The 27457-nt window shown below is 45.5% G+C and overlaps 1 protein-coding gene across 5 annotated transcripts in view; it reads left to right on the top strand.

The window, feature by feature from the left end:
- Positions 1-26411, top strand: part of EML1 (EMAP like 1) — a 163192-nt gene extending 136781 nt beyond the window's left edge. For all 5 annotated transcript variants that reach the window (XM_073577972.1, XM_073577970.1, XM_073577969.1 and 2 more), the window contains 13 exons: positions 148-243; positions 2000-2134; positions 2894-2993; positions 3221-3372; positions 3506-3631; positions 3721-3852; positions 3940-4007; positions 7312-7400; positions 7570-7667; positions 20908-20995; positions 21175-21270; positions 22095-22225; positions 23586-26411. In XM_073577972.1, the coding sequence (XP_073434073.1) occupies positions 148-243; positions 2000-2134; positions 2894-2993; positions 3221-3372; positions 3506-3631; positions 3721-3852; positions 3940-4007; positions 7312-7400; positions 7570-7667; positions 20908-20995; positions 21175-21270; positions 22095-22225; positions 23586-23711 (1437 nt within the window). In that variant the 3' untranslated portion in view covers positions 23712-26411. The remainder of the gene's footprint in view (positions 1-147; positions 244-1999; positions 2135-2893; positions 2994-3220; positions 3373-3505; positions 3632-3720; positions 3853-3939; positions 4008-7311; positions 7401-7569; positions 7668-20907; positions 20996-21174; positions 21271-22094; positions 22226-23585) is intronic.
- Positions 26412-27457: the final 1046 nt, after the last annotated feature.

Here is a 27457-nt window from a genome sequence, read left to right as displayed (position 1 = left end):
TGTATACAGAGATACATAAGATCCTGTCTGCAGCCACCACGAGGGGGGTCTCTGTATTCAGAGGTCTGACAATCGCAGTAACACAAGTTTTTTCAGGGTTTTCTGTTTGTTTTATTCCTGTTGATCGTCTGTCAATTCTTTGTATAGAATGGAGGCGGGAACCTTTGCTCTGTGGATGACTCCAATGACCATGTGCTGTCAGTCTGGGACTGGCAGAAAGAGGAGAAGCTGGCCGATGTGAAGGTAACGCCTGCTGTTGGTTGTCTGTAGGCTCAGTGCTTCAGGGTGACATTACACACACTGATTATCGCGCTGTCTATAATGGCAGATAACATTGTCCTATCTTACACAGTCACTGGGAATATCTGCATTAATCATGTGTCTGTGCTGTTTTTTTGCCTCTGTTACTGCAGGAGCATAAAGACTTGTGTTGTTACATAATCACCTGCTGTGATTATACAATGCAGTAATATGGCACTAGATGAAAAGAGCCAAAACATTTAAGGCTTTCAGTCATTACTGCTAAGACAAAAAGTCTAATTAACATAAGAAGCATGGAGTACTCCCATCTCATAAAGTGGAACCACATCAATAGCATGCCTTCATTTTATGATTGTTTGGGTTCTGTCTGACCCACACTGATACTGATCCTTTTTTGGTGCTACACTTGTTCCTGTTTTCCTGCACAGCGACCCCTCCAATCACCTGTGTGAACTGCATGGAGCTCAGTGGGTGACAAGGGAAAGACTGAGGCTATGTTCACACAGCGTTTTTTTAGCGGTATTTTTAGCGGTTTTTCCAATAAAACCGCTAAAAATAAGCTTCCCATTCATTTCTATGCATTTTGCACTTTTTGTGCATATTGATGTGTTTTTTACCGCGAAAAAAACTTATCGTTGGTAAAAAACGCAGCATGCTCAATAATTTCGCGGATTTTTCCGCGTTTCTGACTAGTTCTATGCGTTATGAAAACGTGCGGATAAAAACCGCGTGTTTTCTGCAGAAAAAACGCGCAGAAAAAACGTGCGGTTTCTGGGAAGGTCGTCAGGTTTTTAAGCAGAAATTTTCTGCTACGTGTGCACTTAGACTAAGAAGGGTCCGCAGCACTCCATCAACACTGTGTCCCCTTCATTTGTAAGCCCCTGTCACACATAACGATCTCCCAGCGATCCCACCAACGATCCGACATGGATGGGATCGCTGGGTCATTGTTAGGCTGACCCCAGCGATCAGGACCAGCGACGCTGGTTTCTAATGTAAACTTCTGGTATCCAGGAGCCGCGGCTCCTGGATACCTGCTGTTTACCTTGGAAACTGGCGTACACGCTAGTTTCCAAGGTAAACATCGGGTATCTAGAAGCCGCACGACTCCTGGATACCCAACGTTTACCTTGGAAACCAGCGTGTACGCCGGTTTCCAAGGTAAAGAGCGGGTATCCAGGAGCCGCGGCTCCTGGATACCCAACGTTTACATTAGAAACCTGCGTCGCTGATCATTGGTCTCGCTGGCACATGCAGCGACGCGTGCTGGGCAGCGGGAGACCATCGATCGAAAAATGGCCCAGGCCGCTCCAGCACGATCAGCGATACCCGGCAGGGGGGCCGGTCGCTGATCCCCGTCACACACAGCGATCTCTCTGGCGAGATCGCTGATGTGTCACAAAATACCCTTAGTATCAATGAGGATCCGGGGGGGGGGGGGGGGGGGAGCTCAGTAATAAAATGATGGCAGTACCCCTATAATTCAGTTGTGAAGCTTAGAATTAGTGGGGTTACGTCAGTGGTCTGTGGTCCTCCAGTGATTGAAAAACTACAACTCCCAGCATCCTAATGCAATCTGGAAACTGTAGTTTCACATCGTGTTTGAGACCACAGTCATAGGCAATGTACCTCGGGGAGGAGTTGGCCTTAATCTTTGCTCCAATCCCGTTTTCTAATATTTGCTATAAAGAAATTGATCTTTTGGAAATCTCTGAACTGTCGACTTTTTACTCTTTAGTGCTCAAATGAAGCAGTGTTTGTGGCTGACTTTCATCCCACGGATACAAATATCATTGTCACTTGTGGAAAATCTCACCTGTACTTCTGGACGCTGGAGGGAAATTCTCTTATCAAGAAACAAGGTTTATTTGAGGTAATAGCAGCGTTACTGTTAGTATCGCCCCCGTTCACTGTGATGGAGAGTGACTGCTTTTGTATACACACCTTCCTCTTTGCTTGGAGGGGGTACCGCCATGGGTCCAGCATATTGTCCCTAGCCACCCACACAATTGTGATGTTCATTGTGAATCTTGTCTGGGACTTTGTTGGTGGCCTGTCTGTGAAAGAAGTCATCCGTATAAGATCAGTGGTAGTCAATCAAAAAGATTTGCGGCATCCTGGTCCAGTGAACCAGATCCTTGTGAACTGCTCCAACCTGCTGGACCCAACACATGACGTCACACCGGTACTAAAAATGAGACGAGGCGTCGGGGACTCTGGCAGGTAGGAAGCCATTCTCAGGCCTCTGGTCCAGTGGCCACAGATTACTGACATGGTCCTGCAAATGTTTTGGATCATATCTAAGCAGTGTGAGCCGAACACTCTGCATCCTACCCATCTGCTGTTAAGAGATCTCACAGCTGCCAGATGTACCCAGTGTACAGAAGCAGAGCAGCTCTGTACACTGTGTAGCTACCATTTTTAGGTACTGCAGCTCCTATCACAGGTGTTGGGGCAGGTGGTCATCGGACCTGTCTAGTATTGATAACCTGTCATAATAATATATCATTAATATCAAAGTCCTGAATAATCAATCTAAAGTTAATTTATGCACCAGATTTTTCTGAATTGATACTTTTATCATTAGTTATGATTTTTTTTCCTGTCTATATTCACATGTCCGTCTTCATAGAAACAAGAGAAACCAAAGTTTGTTCTGTGCGTCACTTTTTCGGAAAACGGAGACACAATCACCGGAGATTCAAGCGGAAATCTTCTAGTTTGGGGAAAAGGTAAGTCTAACTAGGAAAGTTTGAGAGTTTAAGCATAATGGGAAAACCATCATCAGGTAGTTATGGGACTACACGACAGGGCATCCTGCGATTAGAAAGGCTATATGTCTATTAGGGCTTTTTCAATTGTTAGGTGTCGCCTGCAGATGTGTCTGCTGCAGAAGTTCTCCTTGGGACCACTGGGGTCATATTATTTATTTTCTCACTTGCTTGTGTTGCATCTATAGGCACCAATAGGATCAGCCATGCAGTGCAAGGAGCCCATGACGGTGGTATTTTTGCACTTTGCATGCAGAGAGATGGCACTTTGGTGTCCGGAGGTAAAGATCGGAAGCTTATATCCTGGGGTGGAAATTACCAGAAAGTGAATGTAGCAGAGGTAAGTGGGCACTTGAGGGGCACGAGCTTCAGCAGGAAACTCACAAATCTGATGATCCTGTTATTGAATATATAATTACTGGAAATGTCAGATTTTCATGCGCTTGACGACTTGTGGACGTTTCCCTTGTAAGATTCCGGATCAGTTTGGGCCGGTGCGGACTGTCGCAGAAGGAAAAGGCGACGTCATCCTGATCGGAACCACAAGAAATTTTGTCCTTCAGGGAACGTTGGCCGGAGACTTCAGTACAATCACACAGGTAAGTGTCAGACTAAATAAGATTTTACCTAGGAGTTCTGCAACTTTGCATCAACACCTTTGATATTATCCACTCTTTCTGGTACGCAGGGTCACACTGATGAACTTTGGGGATTAGCTTCACACTCCCAGAAGCCTCAGTTCCTGACATGTGGGCATGACAAGCAGATCACATTATGGGATGCCATCAGTCATCGGCCAGTCTGGAGCAAGTCCATAGAGGTTTGCATATTGATCGTCACCCAACATTCACAGATATGGTACAAAACCATTGGCAACGACTCACAGATTCCTACTTATTTATTCCAGGATCCAGCCCAGTCTGCCGGCTTCCATCCAAACGGTTCTGTTGTAGCAATTGGGACACTGACGGGCAGGTATGTCCAGAAGTCCTTGCTGCCTTTTAGGTTATATCTTTCTGACCCTGCACAGTAATGGCTGTTCAAGCAAACCACTGTACTATCACTGTGTCAGGATTATGCAGACATAGAAGTTTTGCTTCATCCAGCACTTGCTGCATTAAACAACCAATCTCCTGCTCCAATACCGAGGATCGGAACGCTAATCCTAGCCATTTAATCCCTAAAAACCCATACTAAATGCTAACTTTAGTATTTAGATGCTTGGGGTCATTTCTCCACCGCTCCTTTGGTGTTTTTCCATTGTTCTTGGTGCCAGCACTTGCACATGTGATGGCTGCAGCCAGTCATTGGCCTCAGTGGTGATGATATCTTGGTCAGCACGTGATCACTGAAGCTGGTAACTAGTTGCAGTGGTCTGCGGCACGGTGTCGGCGCGTCATCAGGACAAGTGAAAACACGTAAGTGTCAGCGTTGTAAATTTTCATGCCTTTTTATTAAGAACTAGCTGAAGAGCCCGGCGTTGCCTGGGCATAGTAACCAGCTGTGGTTAGTTATAATGAATATATGAATGTTATAATGAATATATATATATATATTTTTATTTATTTATTAGTATATGTATGTCCGGGATTGGCATCTGCACCGTCGCAGCTACAGCCACAAAATTTTGCAGTCACACGTCTGGACCCCGAGAGCGTCATAGGCTATGGTGTGAGGCGAAATTTTAACCCCGCGCGTTCCAATTCACCAAACAATTTTGCCCCTGTCTACATAATGGGGAAAAAGTGAAAGGAAAAGTGTTGGAGGCAAATTGACAGCTGCCAGATGTGAACAAGGGGGACTTAAAGAATGAGAGCGATGGCGCCAAACAGTATATACCGTACAGTTGCTAAAGTGGGGCCCTAACATGGGATACTCACCACACACAGGGATATGAACACACAAAATGCGCCACACACTACCACGTGCTTCAACACACATACCGCCCTCAGCACACATTTCACCACACATACACCAACCTCGCCACATAAAAGTCGAAACACAAAAGTCGCCACTCAAAACTCGCCACGCTGTCCCAGAGCTGTTTAAAAGATGAAAAATGAGCTGTGATTAGTTGCTATCAGCAACAGTTTTCTTTGTAGACAGTTGTGGTAACTGAGGCCTATTATTCTTATCATTTCTATGGTGTTATCGTCTATTAGATACACGGCTCAGCAGACAGTATCACACAGAATAGGATTAGATACACGGCTCAGCAGTCAGTAACACACATGATAGGATTAGGTACACGGCTCAGCAGTCAGTATCACAAGACAGATACAGTATATAGTCTACACATGACGATTTCATTGTTGAACAGAGAGTGGATAGAAGCTGTTCATATGGCGGTTGGTACTGCATTTGGGGACTCTGAAGCGACGTCCTGAAGGGAGTAGTTGGAATGAGGAGTGTCCCGGGTGAGAGGGATCGGATGAAATTTTCAATGCGTGGGATCGAATACTCTTATCATAAAGATCCTGGATTTTAGGCAGGGGGGAACCTATAATTCTCTCTGCTGTTCTGAAAGTCCTTTGTAAGCGGAGTTTGTCATGCGCAGTGGCTCCCCCATACCAGGCTATCAGAGAGGAACAAATCACAGATCTGATGACAGCATTAAAGAATAAGATCAGCAGATTCTTAGACAAACCATATCTTTTCAGCTGACGCAGGAAGAACCTCTTCTGTTGTGCTTTTCTTATAACAGCATCCACGTTTTTCCCCCATTTAAGATCATGAGAGATGATAAAATCCTATCCTGTGTGATAGACTGCTGAGCCGTGTATCTAATCCTATCCTGTGTGATACTGTCTGCTGAGCCGTGTATCTAATACTATTCTGTGTGATACTGTGTGCTGAGCTGTGTATCTAATCCTATCTTGTGTGATACTGACTGCTGAGCCGTGTATCTAATCCTATCCTGTGTGATACTTACTGCTGAGCCGTGTATCTATTCCTATCCTGTGTGATACTGACTGCTGAGCTGTGTATCTAATCCTATCCTGTGTGATACTTACTGCTGAGCCGTGTATCTATTCCTATCCTGTGTTATACTGACTGCTGAGCCGTGTATCTAATCCTCTCCTGTGTGATACTGACTGCTGAGCCGTGTATCTAATCCTGTGTGATACTGGGCTCCCTCTGCAGTCTGTGTCAGAGGGTGGTCTGTGTTGGCACAGTAATAAATTGTGTTATTTTCAGCTTTACAGAAGGACGATAACACCATAGAAATGATAAGAATAGGCCTCAGTTACCACAACTGTCTACAAAGAAAACTGTTGCTGATAGCAACCAATCACAGCTCATTTTTCATCTTTTAAACAATTGTGTGACAGCGTGGCGAGTTTTGAGTGGCGACTTTTGTGTTTCGACTTTTATGTGGCGAGGTTGGTGTATGTGTGGTGAAATGTGTGCTGAGGGTGGTATATGTGTTGAAGCACGTGGTAGTGTGTGGCGCATATCCCTGTGTGTGGTGAGTATCCCATGTCAGGGCCCCACCTTAGCAACTGTACAGTATATACTCTTTGGTGCCATCGCTCTCATTCTTTAAGTCCCCCTTGTTCACATCTGGCAGCTGTCAATTTGCCTCCAACACTTTTCCTTTCACTTTTTCCCCATTATGTAGATAGGGGCAAAATTGTTTGGTGAATTGGAACGCGCGGGGTTAAAATTTCGCCCCACTACATAGCCTATGACGCTCTTGGGGTCCAGATGTGACTGCAAAATTTTGTGGCTGTAGCTACGACGGTGCGGATGCCAATCCCGGACATACATACATACACACATACATACATACTGTACATACATACCCACATTGAGCTTTATATACTAATCTTCATATCTGTCACTCTATTCATGTTTCCCAAACTGTGAACGACCGGAATCAGAGCCTGGATGCTAGATTTCAGCCAGATACATTTTTCCCTGAAACGCTGCCAAGTTTATAGTCCCGGACTAGGACTATAGTGAGCTGTGACTAGTCTCGCCCAGCTCCAGCTGGCTTCTCCCCACGCCTATTTGATTGATAAGTCTCTCCCTTGTGTGTGTATATAGGGAGAGACCTGTCAATCGTTTGGAGTGGAGCATCTCTTTGCCACCATGCTGTGGTCAGTGCCGCCATCCTGTGGGTTGCTGTAGCTCACGATTTGTTCATGAATTGAGTGACGGGTTCCCTTTTATACTAGTTTTCACCTCCATCCCCCACTAGTGGTCATTTATGTAATAACTAGTGATCATTATTGCTCAATGGAATATTTCACTGTGGATTTTTTTTTTCCGGCAGGTGGTTTGTGTTAGATACCGACACCAAAGACCTGGTGACTGTACACACCGATGGGAATGAGCAGCTCTCTGTCATGTGCTACTCTCCAGGTTCGGATCTCTTTCATTTTGGTCCTCTGATTAGTCGAGCTGTTCTGTGTAGTTGCACACAGATTTTCTTCTGCCGCTCCTCTGCTTTCTGCTGACTCATAGCCGGGAGCGTCTTCTCCATTTTTATATATATATTTATTTTTTTTTCATCTTCTCTCTTACTGAACAGATGGAAATTTCCTCGCAATCGGTTCCCATGATAACTACATTTATATTTATGCCGTTAATGAGAACGGGAGGAAATACAGTCGCATTGGCAAATGCTCGGTAATTTTTTTTCTGTTTTATCTTTTTATTTTTTTGCTCATGCTTAAAAAATGTGGTGTCTCGATAACGGAATGGAATTAATAGCGCGATGTATATTGGAGGCAATAAATGCAAAGCGATATTTAATTTTTATGTATTTTATGGCGTCCCGTTCCTTTTTTTGCTGAGCCTGCACTCCAGGCAGTATGGACTCCGTGTCATGTGACTTGGGGCAGGCGCCAAAAGAGATTATCCTACAGGATCACACACTGCCCTTTCAGGCTAGAATAGGTATGACACTTTGTGTGTTAGGCTCAGAGAGGCCCACAAGTCTGGCTACTAGAGATCTGCAGCCTGTACGGGACCAGACCCCACTCATGGTAAATCCATTATGACCAGGAACAGTTATTTTATGTATATTAGTCTTAATCTGCTTTCACTCCTTAATGACCGAGCCTATTGACCACTGTCAATTCATGAGGTTATAACTCTGGAACGCTTGTACAGATCCCGGTGATTCTGACATTGTTTTCTCGTGACATATTGTACTTCATGATAGTTGTAAAATTTCTTTGACATGACTTGTTTATTTGTGGAAAAATAATCAGAAATTTGGCAATAATTGTGAACATTTTGCAATTTTCAAACTCATGCCCTTAAATCGGAGAGAGATGTCACACAAATTAGTTAAAAAAAATAAAATTTCCAAAATGTCTACTTTACATCAGCTCAATTTTTGGAACATAATTTTTTTTTTTGGTTAGGAAGTTATCAGGGTTAAAATTTGACTAGCGATTTCTCATTTTTTCCACAAAATTTCCAAAACTATTTTTTTAGGGACCATGTCACTTTTGAAATGACTTTGAGGGATCAGAAAATAACCAATAGTGACACCATTCTAAATACTGCACCCCTCGAGGTGCTCCAAACACATTCAAGACATTTCTTAACCCTTCAGGTGCTTCACAGGAACTGAAGAAATGTGGAAGGAAAAATTAACATTCAATTTTTTTCACAAAAAATATACTTTGGACCCAAGCGTTTTGGCTTTCACAAAGGTAACAGGAGAAAATGGACCCCAAAATTTGTTGTGCAATTTCTCCTGAATACGCCAATACCTTATTTGTGGTGTAAATCTACTGTTTGGACTCACGTCACATCTCTGAAGGGAAGGAGCGCCATTTCATTTTTTGAATTTAAAATTTGCTGTAATAGATAGCGGACGTCATTTTATCCAGGGGTATAGCGAGAATTTTGAACTTACAGTCACTCCACAGAATTTGATAACATTAGGTCGTCATATTGAATATGTCGTCATTAGTGTTGAGCGCAAGTGCTCGCGACTCCAGTTTGCATTGGGAGATCGGATATTCACCGAATATCAAGGGGGCTCGAATGGCATGTTCGAGTCTCTGCTCCACATGTTTTGCCGCTGTGTAAGACACCCCCCCAAAAAAAAAAAAAAACATGCGGGGATCTGCAATACTTCTTGCTTACCTGAGCACCCGATGCAAACTCAAGTAGCGATCAATTGCGCTCAACACTAAACGTTATGTCGCTGTCTTTTTTTTTTTTTTTTTTTTTACCTTTGGAAAAAAAACAAAAAAACAATCCTATCCCTACCACAGTCCTAACCCTACACAGCCCTAACCCCAACTGCAAAGAGTGGAAAAAATTAAAAAAAAATGTATTTTATAATTTTTACCTAATTAAAGGGATGACAAAAGGGGATTTCATTTACTATTTTTTTTTATTTTGATCATTAAGATTGGGTCTATTACAGTAGTCAAAAGGGACCAATAGGAAGAAATTCCTATTGTTCCCGGGTATCGGCCGGCAGATCTTCGCGGACACACTGCGAATGCCCGTCATTTTCTTCCCATGAAAATGACTCTGGGACGGATCAGTAGAGCCCCGGGGATGGCGGGGTTCTCGGGGGGCATACCATATTTTTCAGACTATAAAACGCACCCCAGATTTTCAAAAGGAAACTAGGGGAAAAAATGTGTCAAATGGGGGTCCGTCTTACAGTCCGAATTCAGCTTACTGGGAGGAGATCGGCACAGGTGGAGGAGTGTTCACGGGAGCATGGTCACAGGGGTTGTTCAATGGTCCAGGCTTGTGCAGTGGCCTCCTGTAAATCCCATCCCAGGCTGGTGCGGTGCTGGTGCTCTGGAGTTCTCTGTGGTTCCACCTGTATTTTGCGACAGGGCTGACGGTGGTGCGGCGGGGCTCCTCCGGCATTTTGCGACAGCCCGGGAAGGAAGGCTGCATCGCCCTGCAGCGTCAAACCGGGACCGCCACCACAGTATTTTGTAAGTATATTCTGACTATAAGACACACCCCCATTTTCCCCAAAAAGTTTTTTGGGGAAAAAGTGCGTCTTGTAGTCCAAAAAATACAGTCATTTCTCACTCCTCTGAGATATATATCATGTCAAGAGTGAGAAATCATTGTAACAGCCGGCACACTTTTTTTTTTTTTTTTTTTGAATTGCCGTTATTCACTGAATAACAGCGATCACGTGATAGGGGACTGGAAAGTCCTGCACTGATCATGTTCTTCGGGAGATTTTCAGACTCTGTAGGGGGGCTCTACAGTTTTATTCCCAATCGCCATTTCAAAAGGGCGATGGGGACTGAGTGTCTTTAGCAGACGCTGTTTTAATGCGCATCGGCGGTCGCTAAGGGATTAAATTATCATTTAAAAAAAAAAGTCTGATATTTCGCGCAATGCTTCCAGTGAAAAAGCTATGCAAATTAGAAATCCTCCAGGAGAAAGTGCACACTCGATTGCCACCTCTGCAATACCTGAACATTTGGAAACATTGCCTAGGATAGTGATGGCGAAACTTTTAGAGCCCGAGAGCCCAACCTGTAATCCAAAACCCCTTTTTTTTTCGCCCTGAATACTGAGGTTTTAGATTAAAAAGACATCCCGTACATTAGCGCACTATAGAGTCAATATCAAAGAGCTTGTAAGCGCTGCACTACAAGCCTAAGATACTAGCCACCAATTGTAGTGAAGGTCTGCTCTTGAGAATAGAGAGGATTTTTATTCAAAACTAAAATTGCAAAGTTGTTTGTTTTTTACCACCTCTTTGCAATTGCAACCCTTTATCATGATGAGAACAAACCCTTTAAGGCAGAGATATCAAACTCAAATACACAGAGGGCTAAAGACTGTAAGCTTGCGAGCAGGGCCCTCATTCCTCTTGGTATTTGTTATAATCTATGTGATTATTGTTATGCTGTAATGTCTATTGTCTGTACAAATCCCCTCTGAAATGTAAAGTGCTGCGGAATATGTCGGCGCTATAGAAATAAAATGTATTATTACTATTATTAGGTATAAGCTTGCAGAAAGTTGCAGGCTATCTTTGATATTTATTAAAAAAAATGTCTTCAATTGAGGAGGTTTTCTCCTTATCAAATAAAACAATTAACTTTCGGAATTATAGTGGAATATATAATATGTTCTGTAACAGCAGTAAAAAGCATATGGCCTAATTATTATTTATTATACATTTTTATAGTGCCATTTATTCCATTGCGCTTTACATGTGAAAGGGGCAAATATACACAAGTACAATAAACATGAGCAAAACAGGTACAGAAGGAGAGAGGACCCTACCCGCGAGGGCTCACAGTCTATAGGGGATGGGTCGTGCGGCGGTTCAGCAGGCTGAGGATCACTGCATGTTGTAGGCTTGGTGGAAAAGGTGGGTCTTCAGGTTCCTTTTGAAGGTTTCCGTGGTAGGCAAAAGCCTGATGTGTTGGGGTAGAGAGTTCCAGAGTATGGGGGAAGCTCGGGAGAAGTCTTGTATGCGGTTGTGTGAAGAAGAGATGAGAGGAGTAGAGGTAAGTACCGGGAGACCATGTCACAGATGTATGGAGGAGACAGGTTGTGGATGGCTTTGTATGTCATAGTTAGGGTTTTGAACTGGAGCCTCTGGACAATAGGAAGCCAGTGAAGGGCTTGGCAGAGAGGAGAGGCTGGGGAATAAAGGTGAGACAGGTGGATTAGTCAGGCAGTAGAGTGTAGGATGTATTGGAGTAGTGCAAGAGTGCTAGAGGGGAGGCCAGAGAGTAGGAGGTTGCAATAGTCAAAGCGTGATATGATGAGGGCATGTACTAGCATTTTTACGGTTTCCTGGTCAAGGAATGCACGGATCCGGGAAATAATTTTGAGTTGGAGTCGACAGGAGGAGGCAAGGGCTTGTATATGTGGCTTGAAAGAGAGGACAGAGTCGAGGATCACCCCGAGACACCGAGCATGCGGGACTGGGCAAAGTGAGCAGCCATTGACATTGATGGATAGGTTGGGTGGAGGGGTAGAGTGAGGTGGGGGGAAGATGATGAATTCTGTTTTGTCCATGTTCAGTTTTAGAAAGCAAGCAGAAAAGAAAGCTGAAATAGCAGACAGACATTGTGGGATTTTGGTCAGTAGCAAGGTGATGTCAGGTCCAGATAGGTAGATCTGCATGTCATCGGCATAGAGATACTGAAAATCGTGGGATTCTATGAGCTGTCCCAAGCTGAAGGTGTAGATGGAGAAGAGTAGTGATCCTAGAACTGAGCCCTTGGGAAACACCGACAGACAGGGGGTTAGGTGAGGAGGTGGTGTGGGAGAGGGAGACACTGAATGTTAGATATGACAAGATCCAGGATAGGGCCAAGTCTGTGATGCTAAGAGATGAGAGAATCTGGAACAGGAGGGAATGGTCCACAGTGTCGAATGCAGAAGACAGGTCCAGGAGAAGGAGACAAAGTAGTGTCGCTTGCACCTGGCGGTTAGTAGGTTATTGGTGACTTTTTTTTTTAAATCGTTTATTAAACCACAAACAAAATATACAGCATACATACTTGCGTAGGGTAATAAGCACTGTATAGAATATACACATTTCTACATATTGTTAAATGCAAAGCAAAATGTGCATTCCGGTTTACATATGGAATAAAACATACTCGGCCTATTAAATATATACGAAGGGTAATAGGCCACTTATCATAAAATGTTAATGTCAGTTAATTTGTACAAGCCTTTATATTATTGCACAAGTAATAAAGGCTATTTAACTTCCTAAGCTACAACTATAACTACAAGAACTACTATTTTGCAGCCTGATTCCATACAATCAGCTATTTATCATGCGATGTCTCCACTCTACAGAGTAAGAAGAGAGGAATTCCACCTCTCCCAGATCTTTTCAAATTTTCCCGGGCATCCTCTGTTTCCATACAACGTGCGCTCATATGGGATAATCGAGTTCACCAAATCAATCCAGATTCTAAGGGAGGGACATGAGCCTCCCATCCACCGCAGTGCCAGTACCTTTCGTATCATGAATAGCGTCTCCCGCAGAAAAATCCCAGCATAGTGACCCCATGTCTCCTCATCCCATACCCCAAACAAACAAACCAGTGGCTCAAGGGGAACAGGAGCCTGTACCAGGGAAGATAATAATGACGTCACCTCCTTCCAGTATTGTGTGATAATAGGACACTGCCAGATCATGTGGATAAAGTCTGCATCTAAGGAATGACATCTTAAACATTCCATTGATTAGAATCGGCCCATCTTAAAGAGTCGCGTCGGATATGATTGGTTTATGATATATAACTGTATGATTCTGTTATTAATAGACGGAGACACCCCGATCGGAGGCTCCAGAATTTCTTCCCACTCCTCTTCCTGTATATCGGGCATGAGCCGTTCCCATTTCTTTTTAACCGAGTTTATGGCGGATTCCGTCCCTACCGACAGCATGTATGTATACAGAGAGGAGATGAGACCCTGCGATTTAAGGATTCCTATCAAGGGTAGAGACGAAATAGCATTGTTTACACCCACATATCTCATGTGCGATTGAAAGGCTGACCTCAACTGCAAATAGCGGAAGAACTGGGATCTTGGGACATCGTATTTAACCTGCAATTGTTCTAAAAACATCAGGATTCCATGATCATGCAAGTCACCTATTGAGGTGACATTATGTTGAGTCCAAAATTTAGCGGACGACTGGTCAAGTAGTACCGGAAGATAACTGTTATTCCACAAGGGAATTTCAGCTACAATGCCCTCAAATCCAATCACCCTCTTAACACTGATCGTGCAAGACGAAGTAGGGGCAACAGACAGGGACACTAATTTTTCCCAACTCCAGAAAGCCCAGCGGGCAATTAGCTCGTGCGGCAGAGTTAGGGAGATAATTATGGGCATCCACTTGATATAGCTCTGGCCTGCCCAGCCAGATAATATAGAAAAAAGTCCTGTAACGCTGCCCCACCCCACCTTTTTAGGTCTCTGCAGGGTGGACAGCCTGAGTTTGGGTCTAGTTTTCCCCCATATAAAAGACATAATTTGGGAGTTCAAATTCACAAAGAGGGACTTGGGTACCATCACAGCACTGTGTTGAAGAGAATAGCTGAGCTTAGGGAGCAATATCGGTACCATCACAGCACTGTGTTGAAGAGAATAGCTGAGCTTAGGGAGCAATATCATTTTGATTAAGTCAATGCGTCCGGCTACAGATAGCGGGAGTTTACTCCAATTTGTGAATTTAACTTTAACCATTTCCAGCAATGGGTGTATGTTAAGCCGGCAATCAAGCGTACTGCTTTGAGACATGTGGACACCCAGATATTTAAATCTGGATACGATAGGCAATGAGGAGAGAGTCTCAAGTTGTGGCATTGGGGTATGGGAGAGGGGTAACAGGGCAGATTTATCCCAATTTAAATACAAGCCAGAATATTTACTGAATTCATTTATAGTGGCAATCACACGTGTCAATGTTTCCTCCGCTCTATCCATAAATATCACCATATCGTCAGCATATAAGCCTATGGTGTCTACCCGACCTGCTATTTCTATACCCTCAATATTAGGGGAAGATCTTATGCGAATTGCCAATGCCTCGATCGCAAGAACAAAAAGGGCCGTTGAGAGGGGACACCCCTGACTGGTTCCCCTATGTAGTGAAAAGGACTCTGATATGGAACTATTTACAATGACACGGGCTTTCGGTTTCATATATAATATATTAACCCATTTTAGAAACTTATCACCAAATCCGTATTTTTGTAAACATGCACGGAGGAAAGGCCACTCAAGGGAGTTAAAAGCCTTGCCCGCATCCAACGATGCCAATGCCCATTTATTGTCTGGCACCAGAGAGCTATATTGGACCACTGACTGGACTCGTCTAATATTGATGGAAGTGCTCTTACCAGGCATAAAGCCGGTCTGGTCAGGGTGTATAAGTTCCAGCATAATTGAGTTCAATCAGGTGGCCAAGGTTTTCATAAAAATCTTATAGTCCACATTCACTAACGATATGAGACGATAAGATCCACAGTCTAAAGGGTCCTTCCCCTCCTTTTTAAGCATTATTATATTAGCCTCGTAGAAGGACTCCGGCATGGATCCCCCCTCCCAAATCCCCCGAAACAACACCAACAAAAGTGGTGCCAATATAGCCCGATATTTCCTGTATAATTCGGTGGGAAACCCATTTGGTCCAGGGCCCTTCCCAGAGGCCATGTCCGTTATGGCGTTATCTATCTCCTCCAAAGTGAACTCCGTGTCCATAAACGCCCGCTGGGAAGGGCATAATGTGGGAAATGTTATATCTGACAGGTAGTCCAGACAACCCAAACCATCAACGCCACTTTTAGAGTTGTACAATGATCTATAGTAATCATGAAAGCAGCTCAGTATTTCTTCAGTTGAGGACACCAAAGTACCATCCAAGCTGCGAATCTGTAATATTGTGTTAGAAGTATTATGTTGACGCACTAAATAGGCCAAGAATTTACTTGCCTGGTTCCCCAACTCAAAATAGGATTGAAGGGCAAAAAATAATTTACGCTTGGACTTAGTGGATAAATGGCAAGTATACTCTCTTGTCTCGGGGTGTCGCGTTCTCCATAGATTCAACCATCCACTACCTTCCATGAATTGTGACAGTTGGGATGTAGCCGGTGGGGGATGGGCTTCTCCCTGTATCCCATCACCCAATCTCAGTCTATCAAGACGTTATTCATGACCAGATTGAAATCCCCCATGCAGATGACATCTGCATCTTGGATTGTCCAGGGCAAAATTCATCGCCTTCTGGAGAATTTACATATTAGCTGGGGGGGTTATAGATACATAAGATAACATATTTCCTAGAGTCAATTAGTGCATACACAAAAACGAAACACCCCTTAGGATCTCTCCTGGCCTCCCACCTACCGTCTTTATGGTTCAGCGAAACCCCTCTTGAATAGCTAGTATGGAATGCATGAATAAACCATTGTGCCCACGGTTACTGTACGCACCGAGCTGTGTCTCTGGTCAGGTGTGTCTCCACAAAGGCCACAATGTGAGGGCGATATTGCCTAACCTGTGAAAATACCTTAATCCTCTTCCGGGGGTTTTTAATACCCCTCGCATTCCAGGTCATGCATATTATTTCAGACACCATATTTTACTTGTCTGAATATGGTGCATATTATTGCTCGAGCAAAGTTTAGAGACATCACAGAGCACAAAATTGCCATTGGCTGCGACTTCTACCTAAATAACAATTAAAACTATTGAAAAAGAGAAAACAGAATAAGAATCAAACAATATAGGAGCAAGGATCCACGCTCCTATCAGAAAGCAAACAAGGGGATACCATCACTGAACTCGATGTTCGGTATTGTTGGTAAACTGGATACCTGCCGAGAAAGCTCCAATTAGACCATTAGTAAAAGAATTCAGGTTAGCAGTAAATACATTAGGATTCCTTTGCAGGGGATCCCTTATGGGACCGCAGCCACTCAGTCGCCTCCGCTGGATCTGTAAAAAACACGGAGGAACCTCCGTGGACAACCCGGAGCCGGGCCGGATGGATCATTGAATACATAATGTTCCTCTCCCTGAGCTGCTTCTTAATTTCGATGAATTGTGCCCGCTGTTTCTGAAGTTCCATTGAAAAATCCAGGAAAATCGAGCTCACAGCATTGTCGATCTTGATGGGACTTTTTTGCCATGCGAGACACAGAATGGAATGGTATCTCTGTCCTTACAGTTGAGGAGACGTGCCAGGAAAAGTCTAGGTGGGACTCCCGGAGGAAGGGGTTTTTTAGAAACCCTATGAGCCCTTTCGACGGTGAATACTGGAAAGAATTCATCCCCCAAAGAGGCCTTGAGCCAGCCTTCCAAAAATTGCTCAGGATGCTGACCTGAGCGTTCCGGCAGACAAATGACACGGATATTATTCCAACGCATTCTATTCTCCAGATCGTCTGCTTTCTGCCTCCAGGCGTTCATAGAGCCTGCCACCTTTGTTAACTTGGCCTCCATAGGTGTGATGGTGGGACATCTCCTGGGACACTCTTGTCTCCACTTCCGTAATGCGCCCCCTCATGGCTTGCATATCTTGTCGAAGTCGCCCCACCTCAGTGTATACGTCCTCTATTTTCCCAATCAGGGATGTCCTAGTTAAGGAGATGGCCTGCATCAGCTGTTCGGACGCCTGTTTGAGGGTCAGTTCTTCCTGCTCATTCTCCTCCTCACCCCCAGAGGGACGGTTTCTACGCTGAGCTTGTGAGGGGTTGTTTCTGAGAGACCGTGCACTATCAGAGGGGTCAGGTCTGGCAAACTCTCATTTTTTTCTGCTGCTCCTGACCCTTTAGATCGATTCATGACCCGTGGCAATGCGGCACAACAGGATGACTAGAGGTATATATTCTGGGGATTTCCCCCTCCAATTATAAACACAGCAGGGCTATTAAATGATTATGGCCCAGGAGCAGCCCTCATGCAGTGGGGTCACGTAAAATAGTGAGGGTGATGCCTGGTGCTGAGTCAATGAGGCTTCTTGTGGCCGGGGGGAGGGGGGGATCCGCAGCACCCACAGAGACAGCAGCGGTGGGGGGTGCAAATGTCCCCACAGTAATGGCGCAAACGGGTGAAGTGAGTCTTATCAGTGGGAGGGGGGAACGCGGGGCCCAATTTTTCCAGGGCATTCACCGCATATTCCCTCAAGTCTTCAGGATGTAGGTCACTGCCCGGGTAACGCTGCAGCGGTGGGGGGATGACTCCGCAGCTCTCACTGACAGAGCGAGGGTCTAAGATGGCCGCCGCCTCGTGCAGGCCCCGCTCCGCAGCCGTTAGCTCACCAGAGCCGCTCTGTGTCGTCCAGGGGGGTCCCAGTATCCAGGGGTCCCGAATACTGCCAGGTATGCCGCGGTGACAAGGCCTCAGGTGCAGGATAAAGGCAGGATTTTTAGGAGTTCTCTCAGCGTGCGTCCCCTCTCCTCGGCTACATAGCCACGCCCCTGGTTATTGGTTACTTTAGTTAGGGCAGTTTCAGTTGAGTGATGCAGTCAGAAGCCAGATTGTCAAAGAGGGTGCAGGAGGAGAGGTGGGAGGACAGATGAAGATGTACATGCCTTTCCAGTAGTTTTGAGGCATAAGGGAGAAGTGATATCTGGCGATAGACACAGAGGATGGGTTGAGGGAGGGCTTTTTGAGGATGGGTGTGATTGATGCATGTTTGAAGGATGAGGGGAAGACACCATTTGTGAGTGAGAGGTTGAAGAGGTGTGTTAGGGTTGGGATGAAAACTGTGGCGAGGTTAAGGATGAGGTGGAACGGGAGCGGGTAAAGCATGCATGTGGTGAGATGTGATCTTGACAGAAGGGTGGAGAGCTGATCTTCTGTCATAGTGGAGAAGCTGGTTTTGGAAGAACAGGGCTGAGCAGTCAAGAGGAGGGGTATTGGGGGCTGCGGGCAAAAGCTTTCTCTGATCTTGTCGATCTTCCGCTTAACCCCTTTGAAGTGGGCTCTGGTGGTGAGCCCACCTCAGAGTCGGAACATGTCAGCTGTTTTTGACAGCTGACATGTGCCTGCAATAGCCCGTGGCTATTAACCAGTTAAATGCCACTGTCAAACTCTGACAGCGGCTTTTAACAAGCGCATCCAGCTGTCGGGCCGTAAATACGCGCACCGCTGACCCCGTCACGTGATCGGATGTCATCGGTGCATCGGCATAACAACCCCAGAGGTCTCCTTGAGACCTCCATGGTTGTTGATGCCGGATTGCTATGAGCGCCATCCTGTGGTCCTGCATAAAGTGTAGTGAGCCCCCATACTGTATAATGGCCTTACATAATGCTCTATACTCTATAATGGCCTCACACAATGCTCCACACTGTATAATGCCCCCACGTGATGCTCCATACTGTATAATGGCCCCACGTGATGCTCCATACTGTATAATGGCCCCACACGATTCTCCATACTGTATAATGGCCCCGCGTGATGCTCCATTCTGTATAATGGCCCCACATAGTGTTTCATACTGTATAATGTGCCCACACAGTGCTCCATACTATATAATGGTCTCACATTAATAAAAATAAATACCCTATGTACTCGTGTATAAGCCAAGGCACCTAATTATGCCACAAAAAACTAGGAAACGCATGGCTCCTTATCCCCATCCATGTACGCATGGCTCCTTATCCCCATCCATGTATGCATGGCTCCTTATCCCCTTCCATGTACGCACGGTTCCTTATCCCCTTCCATGTACGCACGGCTCCTTATCCCTTTCCATGTACGCACGGCTCCTTATCCCTTTCCATGTACGCACGGCTCCTTATCCCCTTCCATGTACGCACGGCTCCTTATCCCCTTCCATGTACGCACGGCTCCTTATCCCCTTCCATGTACGCACGGCTCCTTATCCCCTTCCATGTACGCACGGCTCCTTATCCCCTTCCATGTACGCACGGCTCCTTATCCCCTTCCATGTACGCACGGCTCCTTATCCCCTTCCATGTACGCACGGCTCCTTATCCCCTTCCATGTACGCACGGCTCCTTATCCCCTTCCATGTACGCACGGCTCCTTATCCCCTTCCATGTACGCACGGCTCCTTATCCCCTTCCATGTACGCACGGCTCCTTATCCCCTTCCATGTACGCACGGCTCCTTATCCCCTTCCATGTACGCACGGCTCCTTATCCCCTTCCATGTACGCACGGCTCCTTATCCCCTTCCATGTACGCACGGCTCCTTATCCCCTTCCATGTACGCACGGCTCCTTATCCCCTTCCATGTACGCACGGCTCCTTATCCCCTTCCATGTACGCACGGCTCCTTATCCCCTTCCATGTACGCACGGCTCCTTATCCCCTTCCATGTACGCACGGCTCCTTATCCCCTTCCATGTACGCACGGCTCCTTATCCCCTTCCATGTACGCACGGCTCCTTATCCCCTTCCATGTACGCACGGCTCCTTATCCCCTTCCATGTACGCACGGCTCCTTATCCCCTTCCATGTACGCACGGCTCCTTATCCCCTTCCATGTACGCACGGCTCCTTATCCCCTTCCATGTACGCACGGCTCCTTATCCCCTTCCATGTATGCACGGCTCCTTATCCCCATCCTTGTCTGTATGGCCCCCATGAGAAAAGCATAAAAAAACCATCCTACTTACCTTCCCCGCGTGCCCTCGCAGCATCTTGTTCCTGTGCCAGCAGCAGAGCGATCACGTGTCCCCCGCTCATTAAGGTAATAAATTTTCACCTCTTTCCAAGCCTATGGGAGTGGAGAGAGATGAATATTCATTACCTTAATGAGCGGGCACCTGTGATAGCCCGGCTGCTGCAGGAAGCCAGCGGCTGTGGCTGTAACAGTGCACGCTATGAGAGAGATTAATATTCTTTGCTAGTTCAGTGAATATTCATTTCTCTTTAGCAGCAGGCACAGGCTTTATCCGCAGCAGCCGGCTCCTGCTTCTTGTGACCTGATGGGACGGCGCGCATGCAGAGCAGCATGGCCACAGTGCTGGTGATGAGGGAGCTGAAGAAGAGAGATGGCGGCACTAGTCCTGAGGAGATGGTGCGCGTGCCCACCGGGAGGGCTCTGCATGCTCCCTCTGGCACGCGTGCCATTGGTTCGTCGCCACTGACCTAGGACATGAGATTAACTACCTCCAATAGGAGGCACTAAAGATACCGCTTTATTCCTCCTGAGAGCTAATTTGCATATTGTTTTCCCAGGGAGCATTGCCTGGCCTATCAGTCTCCACAAACAGAACCTGTACTCCCTGACACTGACAGCACATAAACAATATGGGCGCAATGGTCGCAACGAAAAGTTTTTCTTAACTTTTGGAGGAAGTTGTTGTTGTTTTTTTCTTAGTCTGCTGATGCCAACACTGCTCTGCTAGCTGTATGTATTCATTTTCCCCTTTTTTTTAATTTTATAGGGTCACTCCAGCTTTATTACTCACCTGGACTGGTCGGTGAATTCACAATATCTGATGTCTAATTCTGGGGATTATGAAATCTTGTACTGTGAGTGCTTTTTTTTTTTTTTTTTTTTCTTCTTCCAGTCTGAGCACTGGCAAAAATAAAGTAAATGGCGCCACCTACAGGAATTACTAAATTATTAAATTATAATAATTATTAAATTATTACATTGTCGGATGTCGGCATGTTGCTTATGTTATATTCTAATGTCACCTCCATTCCAGGGATTCCCACTGCCTGCAAGCAAGTGGTCAGCGTGGAAACCACCAGAGACCTGGAGTGGGCGACCTATACCTGCACACTCGGATTCCAAGTTTTTGGTCAGGAAAACTTTATTAAGAATGAACGATCTATACAGAAGCAGAATGTTCAGCCTGTGGGGCGGAGGGGTGTATATAGCCGTATTTTTAGTGAAGGCTCGAGAAGCATCACTTATATGTATAAATATAGACAGGACGAGCATAACGCGTTTTCATGGGGCTCCATGTGGCCGGCTTCAGCAGGTAGATCAAATAATGCTTATTATTAGTGGACAGAAATAATGTACACAGTGACATCACAGCACAGGGTATAATGCACACAGTGATGTCACAGGACGGGTGATAATGCGCACAGTGACGTCACAGCTCAGGGGGGTAATGCACACAGTGATGTCACAGCGTGGGTGGATAATGCACACAGTGACATCATAGCACGGTGGGATAATGCACACAGTGAAGGCACAACGGGGGATCATGCACACAGTGAAGTGACGTCACAGCGGGGTAAGATAATGCCTACAGTGATGTCACAGCGGACAGCGGGGGGAGGAAATAATGCACACAGTGACGTCACATTGGGGGGTGATAATTCATTCAGAAAATGTCACCATGTACAATTTGACATCACCCCACAGGAAATACAAGATGTGATGATGTCATAAGCAGGTATAATAGAAAAAAACTCCTACAGAGAGAGGAATAACCATAATAATCCATATTAAAATTTGACAAATTGCATCCTGCTTCTGGAGCAGAGCGGAGGTCCGTCAGATGTCGCTGTCCTGGTAACTGCCCCCGTCGAGGGCATCCAGAATGTAAACCCCCTGAATTCAGGAGATGTATTGCCAGGAGGCTTCTCCAATTATTCTATGACTTCTCTCCAGGAGTGTGGCCAGAGGGCTCAGACGGGACCGACCTCAACGCCATCTGCAGGTCATCTGATCAGAAGCTTCTGGCTACGGGAGACGATTTTGGCAAAGTCCATCTGTTCTCATATCCCTGCTCACAGTATCGGGTAAGTGATAGTGAACGGGTACAATTAAGTAACTTCCACCAATCACTCCGTTCCTTGGCTTTTACCCTCAACTTAACTGCTGTTTGTGTATTCAGCTCCTTACCAGACCTATGTGTCATCACAGGAAAACAAACAATCCCTGCATAGACAATGGTGCATGTTTGAAAGCCGCCATACACATTAGATGGAGGTCCGGTCTGTAAAATGGCCCCAGACATATGATTCAGGCAGAGAGAAGGACCCAGGCTGTTGGATTTCTGGTGGCTGATCCTTTTGTCGCCCTTGGAGGAGTCTGTGCAGCGCCCTCATGGAGCACACAGGGGTGGTCCTGTGTATGGAGGAGTCTGTGTGGTGTCCTCTTGGAACACAGGGGTGGTCCCGTATATGGAGGAGTCTGTGCGGCGCCCTCATGGAGCACACAGGGGTGGTCCCGTGTATGGAGGAGTCTGTGCGGCGCCCTCATAGATCACACAGGGGTGGTCCCGTGTATGGAGGAGTCTGTGCGGCGCCCTCATAGATCACACAGGGGTGGTCCCGTGTATGGAGGAGTCTGTGCGGCGCCCTCATGGAGCACACAGGGGTGGTCCTGTGTATGGAGGAGTCTCTGCGGCACCCTCATAGATCACACAGGGGTGGTCCCGTGTATGGAGGACTCTGTGCGGCACCCTCATAGATCACACAGGGGTGGTCCCGTGTATGGAGGAGTCTGTGCGGCGCCCTCATGGAGCACACAGGGGTGGTCCTGTGTATGGAGGAGTCTCTGCGGCACCCTCATTGAGCACACAGGGGTGGTCCCGTGTATGGAGGACTCTGTGCGGCGCCCTCATAGATCACACAGGGGTGGTCCCGTGTATGGAGGAGTCTGTGCTGCGCCCTCATGGAGCACACAGGGGTGGTCCTGTGTATGGAGGAGTCTCTGCGGCACCCTCATTGAGCACACAGGGGTGGTCCCGTGTATGGAGGAGTCTGTGCGGCGCCCTCATGGAGCAGAGAGGGGTGGTCCCGTGTATGGAGGAGTCTGTGCGGCGCCCTCATGGAGCAGAGAGGGGTGGTCCCGTGTATGGAGGAGTCTGTGCGGCGCCCTCATGGAGCAGAGAGGGGTGGTCCCGTGTATGGAGGAGTCTGTGCGGCGCCCTCATGGAGCAGAGAGGGGTGTTCCAGGGATTTCTCCTCTAGCTGTTAATCTACAGATCGTAGAAGAGGCAGCAGATGAAATGGCTCTGCATAGGAGCTGTGTACACTAAACTGTTAGATATTTTTATTAGTCAAAATGCAATTTCACAAGTGTTTTTTGTTTTTTTGTTTTTGTTTGAAAATTTTTTAATCCTCTCCTGCTATCCACACTTGGTTTATTTTGCAGACATCCAGCCACGCTTACTGCGGCCACAGCAGCCACGTCACCAATGTCAGCTTTTTGCTGGAGGACAGTCATTTAATCTCTACTGGCGGCAAAGACATGAGCATCATGCAGTGGCGCGTTCTGTAGTCGCCTTGAAGATGTCAAGAGAATCTCGTAAAACACCGACACTTGCCTTCCGCTAGCGAACACGAGCTGCTTAACGAGTCGTGGAGACCTCAGGAACCAAATTCCCAACACCATCACCCCATATTACCACCAGTCCGACCTCCCGGTATTATCCGTCAGCTTCTTTAGGGGTAGGGAAATCTCGCTGTGCCGTGCACGACACAATGTAACACAGGAAGCGCCAAGGTCCGGTACTCGCTGTGTGTAATGTCAGTTTATTAAACTCGCCTCGTGTACTCTGTTTTGCCATGAGCAGTATTGGATCCATGATGTGATCCGGGCCGGTACCTTGCATTAGTCTTCACACCTTAGGAACTGTTAATGTGAATGTTTCTTATCCGGCTTCAGTACTTTGGTGCTTGTACTTATCTGTCGTCATTGTTCTTCCCCCCCAGATATATAGGATTGTCTGTGGCATCTGGGCACTGCCGTCGTCTCATTCCCGTGTGTTTGTAACCTCGGTGTGCGTTTTGGATCTGGTGAGGTATATACGACCTGCAATAATTTTTTTTTCTATGCGCTTTTTTTTATTATACTTAAATCTGTGATTCTCAGCTCTCGTGTTAAATTCTCAAATTGTCTCCTGGTCTTAACTGAGGAAAAAAAAAGATTTTAAAAAATCACTTCCTTCTTCCAAAAAAACCCGCCACCCCTCTCTACATACTGTGGATGGTATTGCAGCACTTCCCCTTTCACTTTAGTGGAGCTGAGCCGCAATACCAAATCCAACCTATAGTCAGGGGTGGCAAAGTTTGTTTTTTTTTTTTCCTCTCCACTTCTTTTAAGGAGAGAGGTCAGTTTTGGGGACCGGTTGTAGAGCAGCAGTGGATTTATATCGGAGCAGATCAGGTAGAGATTTTACATTAGAAGGAAGGCTGCTTGTTTGAGAGGCCATCCAGGATTTGACAAACATGCCAGCACCCGATATGTGTTGTCTGTTGTTACAGTTCAGCTCCACTGAAGTCAATGGCGACTGATCTGCAATACCATTTGCAACCTATTACGAGGGGTGGCTTTTTTTTTTTTTTTTTTATAATTAAAAAAACAGCCATTAGAGTTGAGAAAAAGATTTACCGGACCACTGTTTTGGTAGAACGTAGTTACCAAACTGGCACCATTTCTGGCTCTTCTGATCAGTAGGCAGACGTGATGTCATCCATGCGTCGTGCCACAGCTATGACATCATGCCGGGCTGCAAATCAGAAGAAGTGCCGGGGATTCCAGAATGCGGCTCTGGTCGTCGGCCATGGCCTACCGGCGTGTACCGTGGAGAAGGGCGTTGTGGAAATCTTTTTGATCTCTAGCAGCCATGTTTTGCTATTCCTGGACAAGCCCTTTAAATGACTGCATTCGGAGAAGGTAATGGATGTGTGAGGGTTTGAGGAAGGTTTTTGATTGAGAATTATTAGTCCAGTCTGCAAGAAATAAAGCATCATCATTCTATAACAGAAAGACATTAAACTTTCTAATATTTATTTTCACATTTCCTCAAGATCTCTGCTTGCTGTCAGTGAATGTAGTTTTTCACCTTTTACCTATAGAAGCGCCAAAAAACAAAACCTAAAGACCTTTTTGGAAGTTGCAGAACTTATTCCAGTTTATTATAACCCTATAATGATGAGGCTTTATTGAAGACTTTAGATGCAGAGGCTATGTGTATTGCCCATTGGGATGAGGAGGAAGATGCTGTGTTATTGGTCTGGTCTCATATGGAGCCAGTACAGACCTAAAGGGTAAAAACAAGGACGAAACCTTTGCTGCTACAGCACTACTAGATGTGCCCATGGTGTGGCGCTCTGTTCTACTCCATGCAAACCCCCAATATTGGTTGGACTGGAATTGTAAGTTTTCACTTGTACCTTCTAAAGAATCTGGAAACAAAAAATTCTTGCAAGATCCCCAAGTGATCGGTGGTGTGGAACCCTGAGAATAAATAAGTTTCCCTGCAGCGCCACCACAGGAGGAAAAAAAGAGCACGTTCTCAAAAATGGGCAATCTAAGTATTGCATAAGGTGCTGGGTCCTCCAGGGCAAAAAAGCATCTTCTGAATGTGGGACCCCCTGTCCATTAATAACGGATCTCACAGCAGATTTAACCAAATCAACGACCCCCTTAACTTATAAAGTGTTTACTGTAGACTGTGATCTTCAACCTGTGCTTGCCTAGCTCCGGTGACACTATAACCCTCAGCACGCTGGGAGGAGTAGTTCCACCATAATGTAGCCACATAGGCGTTTAATGAAGGATATTTAGCTGTAGAGCCAAGTGCCTTTTCTGTTTTACTGTTCCAATGCTTCCTGCGACTGGCACCATGAGATGCAAAACTTGCAGTAAAGTCATGATGCAGCGAGGATGCGCTCACGCAGCTTTATGCTTTTTTTACTGGACATATCGAGCACCGTGGATCCCACTTATCTTTTAGTTTCCGGCAACGTATTGTGAATTTTTTTTTTTTGTATAGTGGTTTTATTGTCAGGTTACACCTGCATGGAAGGGAACACTTATCTACAAATTATTTACTCTTCTGGTCTGCGAGAACAATCCCGTTCACACGAACAGGAAAACCCGTATTACCTTATGATTGTTTGATTAAAAGGCTTGAAACGCAATGTTTACATGGGGAGGGAGGAGCTGGGAAATAAATCTGAAACTTGTTACAAAGTCCTGTCTGTTTTATTTCTTCTATAGATTTATCATTTGTAACCATTCATCCCTCCTTTATTCCTCTGTGAAATGTATGAATTGGAAACATTCGCCCAAAAGTCTAATGATGTTCACACCGGAGCGTGGACACATCTTATACGGTAGTGTTTGAAAGTTTCTGAACCCATTAGGATATCTTATGCATAAATTTGCATCACATTTTCACACAAGTCCTAAATGTACAGTGGATATAAAAATTTTAATCCGAAGGAAAGAGCACAAAAGAAGCCAAAGAATTAATAAAAATGTAAACCTTTACTACCCACCACCCAACAAATGGTCCTATACACATAACATCAATAGTGCAGAGATTAGTTTTTACCTCCTGTGGGTGATGGTTTGAGCCCCTACGCACGTTTCGGCGTCCAGCCTTCTTCTTATTGATGTTTTGTGTATAGGACCATTTGTTATTGACACATTGATCACTATGCCTTTTGTGGCACTTTCTCACAGTCATGTAGCGTCTTATGAGGGTTTATTGGGGTTCTTCAGATATGTGCAGCCTCCTTTCATTGCAAATGTGGGTAGTGGTGTTCTGTTTTGGGTTTCCTACTTTTAAATTTGTATGTCATGTATGTCTTTTGGCTACTTAATAATGGTTTACATTTTTATTAATTCTTTGGGTTATTTTGTGCTCTTTCCTTTGGATTAACTTATTATCTGAACCCAATGTTGTGTCCAATATTTAGTAGGGGGCTACTCAATACTTTTCACTTGAATAAGTGTTAAAAATGCCTTATTTTTTGGCTTCAACACCTCTGTTAAGTGGGTATAAAAAGGCTACAGACCTCTGTTTGAAAAAAAAAAACAACAGACTTTTGTATTGTAAAAAAAAAATATACCAATCTTTTTGGGTGGGAAAATATATACGGTAACTACAATCTGCTCCGGGTAAATCTGCACCCCCTTACACTTATGCTTTGTTAACGTCCCCTTTGAATTTATGACTACGTTCCGTTTTTCGGGTTGGATTCTGTGTGGCACATCTAGAATTAGCAATCTTT

This window comes from Dendrobates tinctorius, unplaced genomic scaffold (genome assembly GCF_039654945.1).
Source record: "Dendrobates tinctorius isolate UK_male_01 unplaced genomic scaffold, ASM3965494v1 ptg000058l, whole genome shotgun sequence".
Classification (NCBI taxonomy): domain Eukaryota; kingdom Metazoa; phylum Chordata; class Amphibia; order Anura; family Dendrobatidae; genus Dendrobates; species Dendrobates tinctorius.
This window is presented reverse-complemented; position numbering and strand designations above follow the sequence as displayed.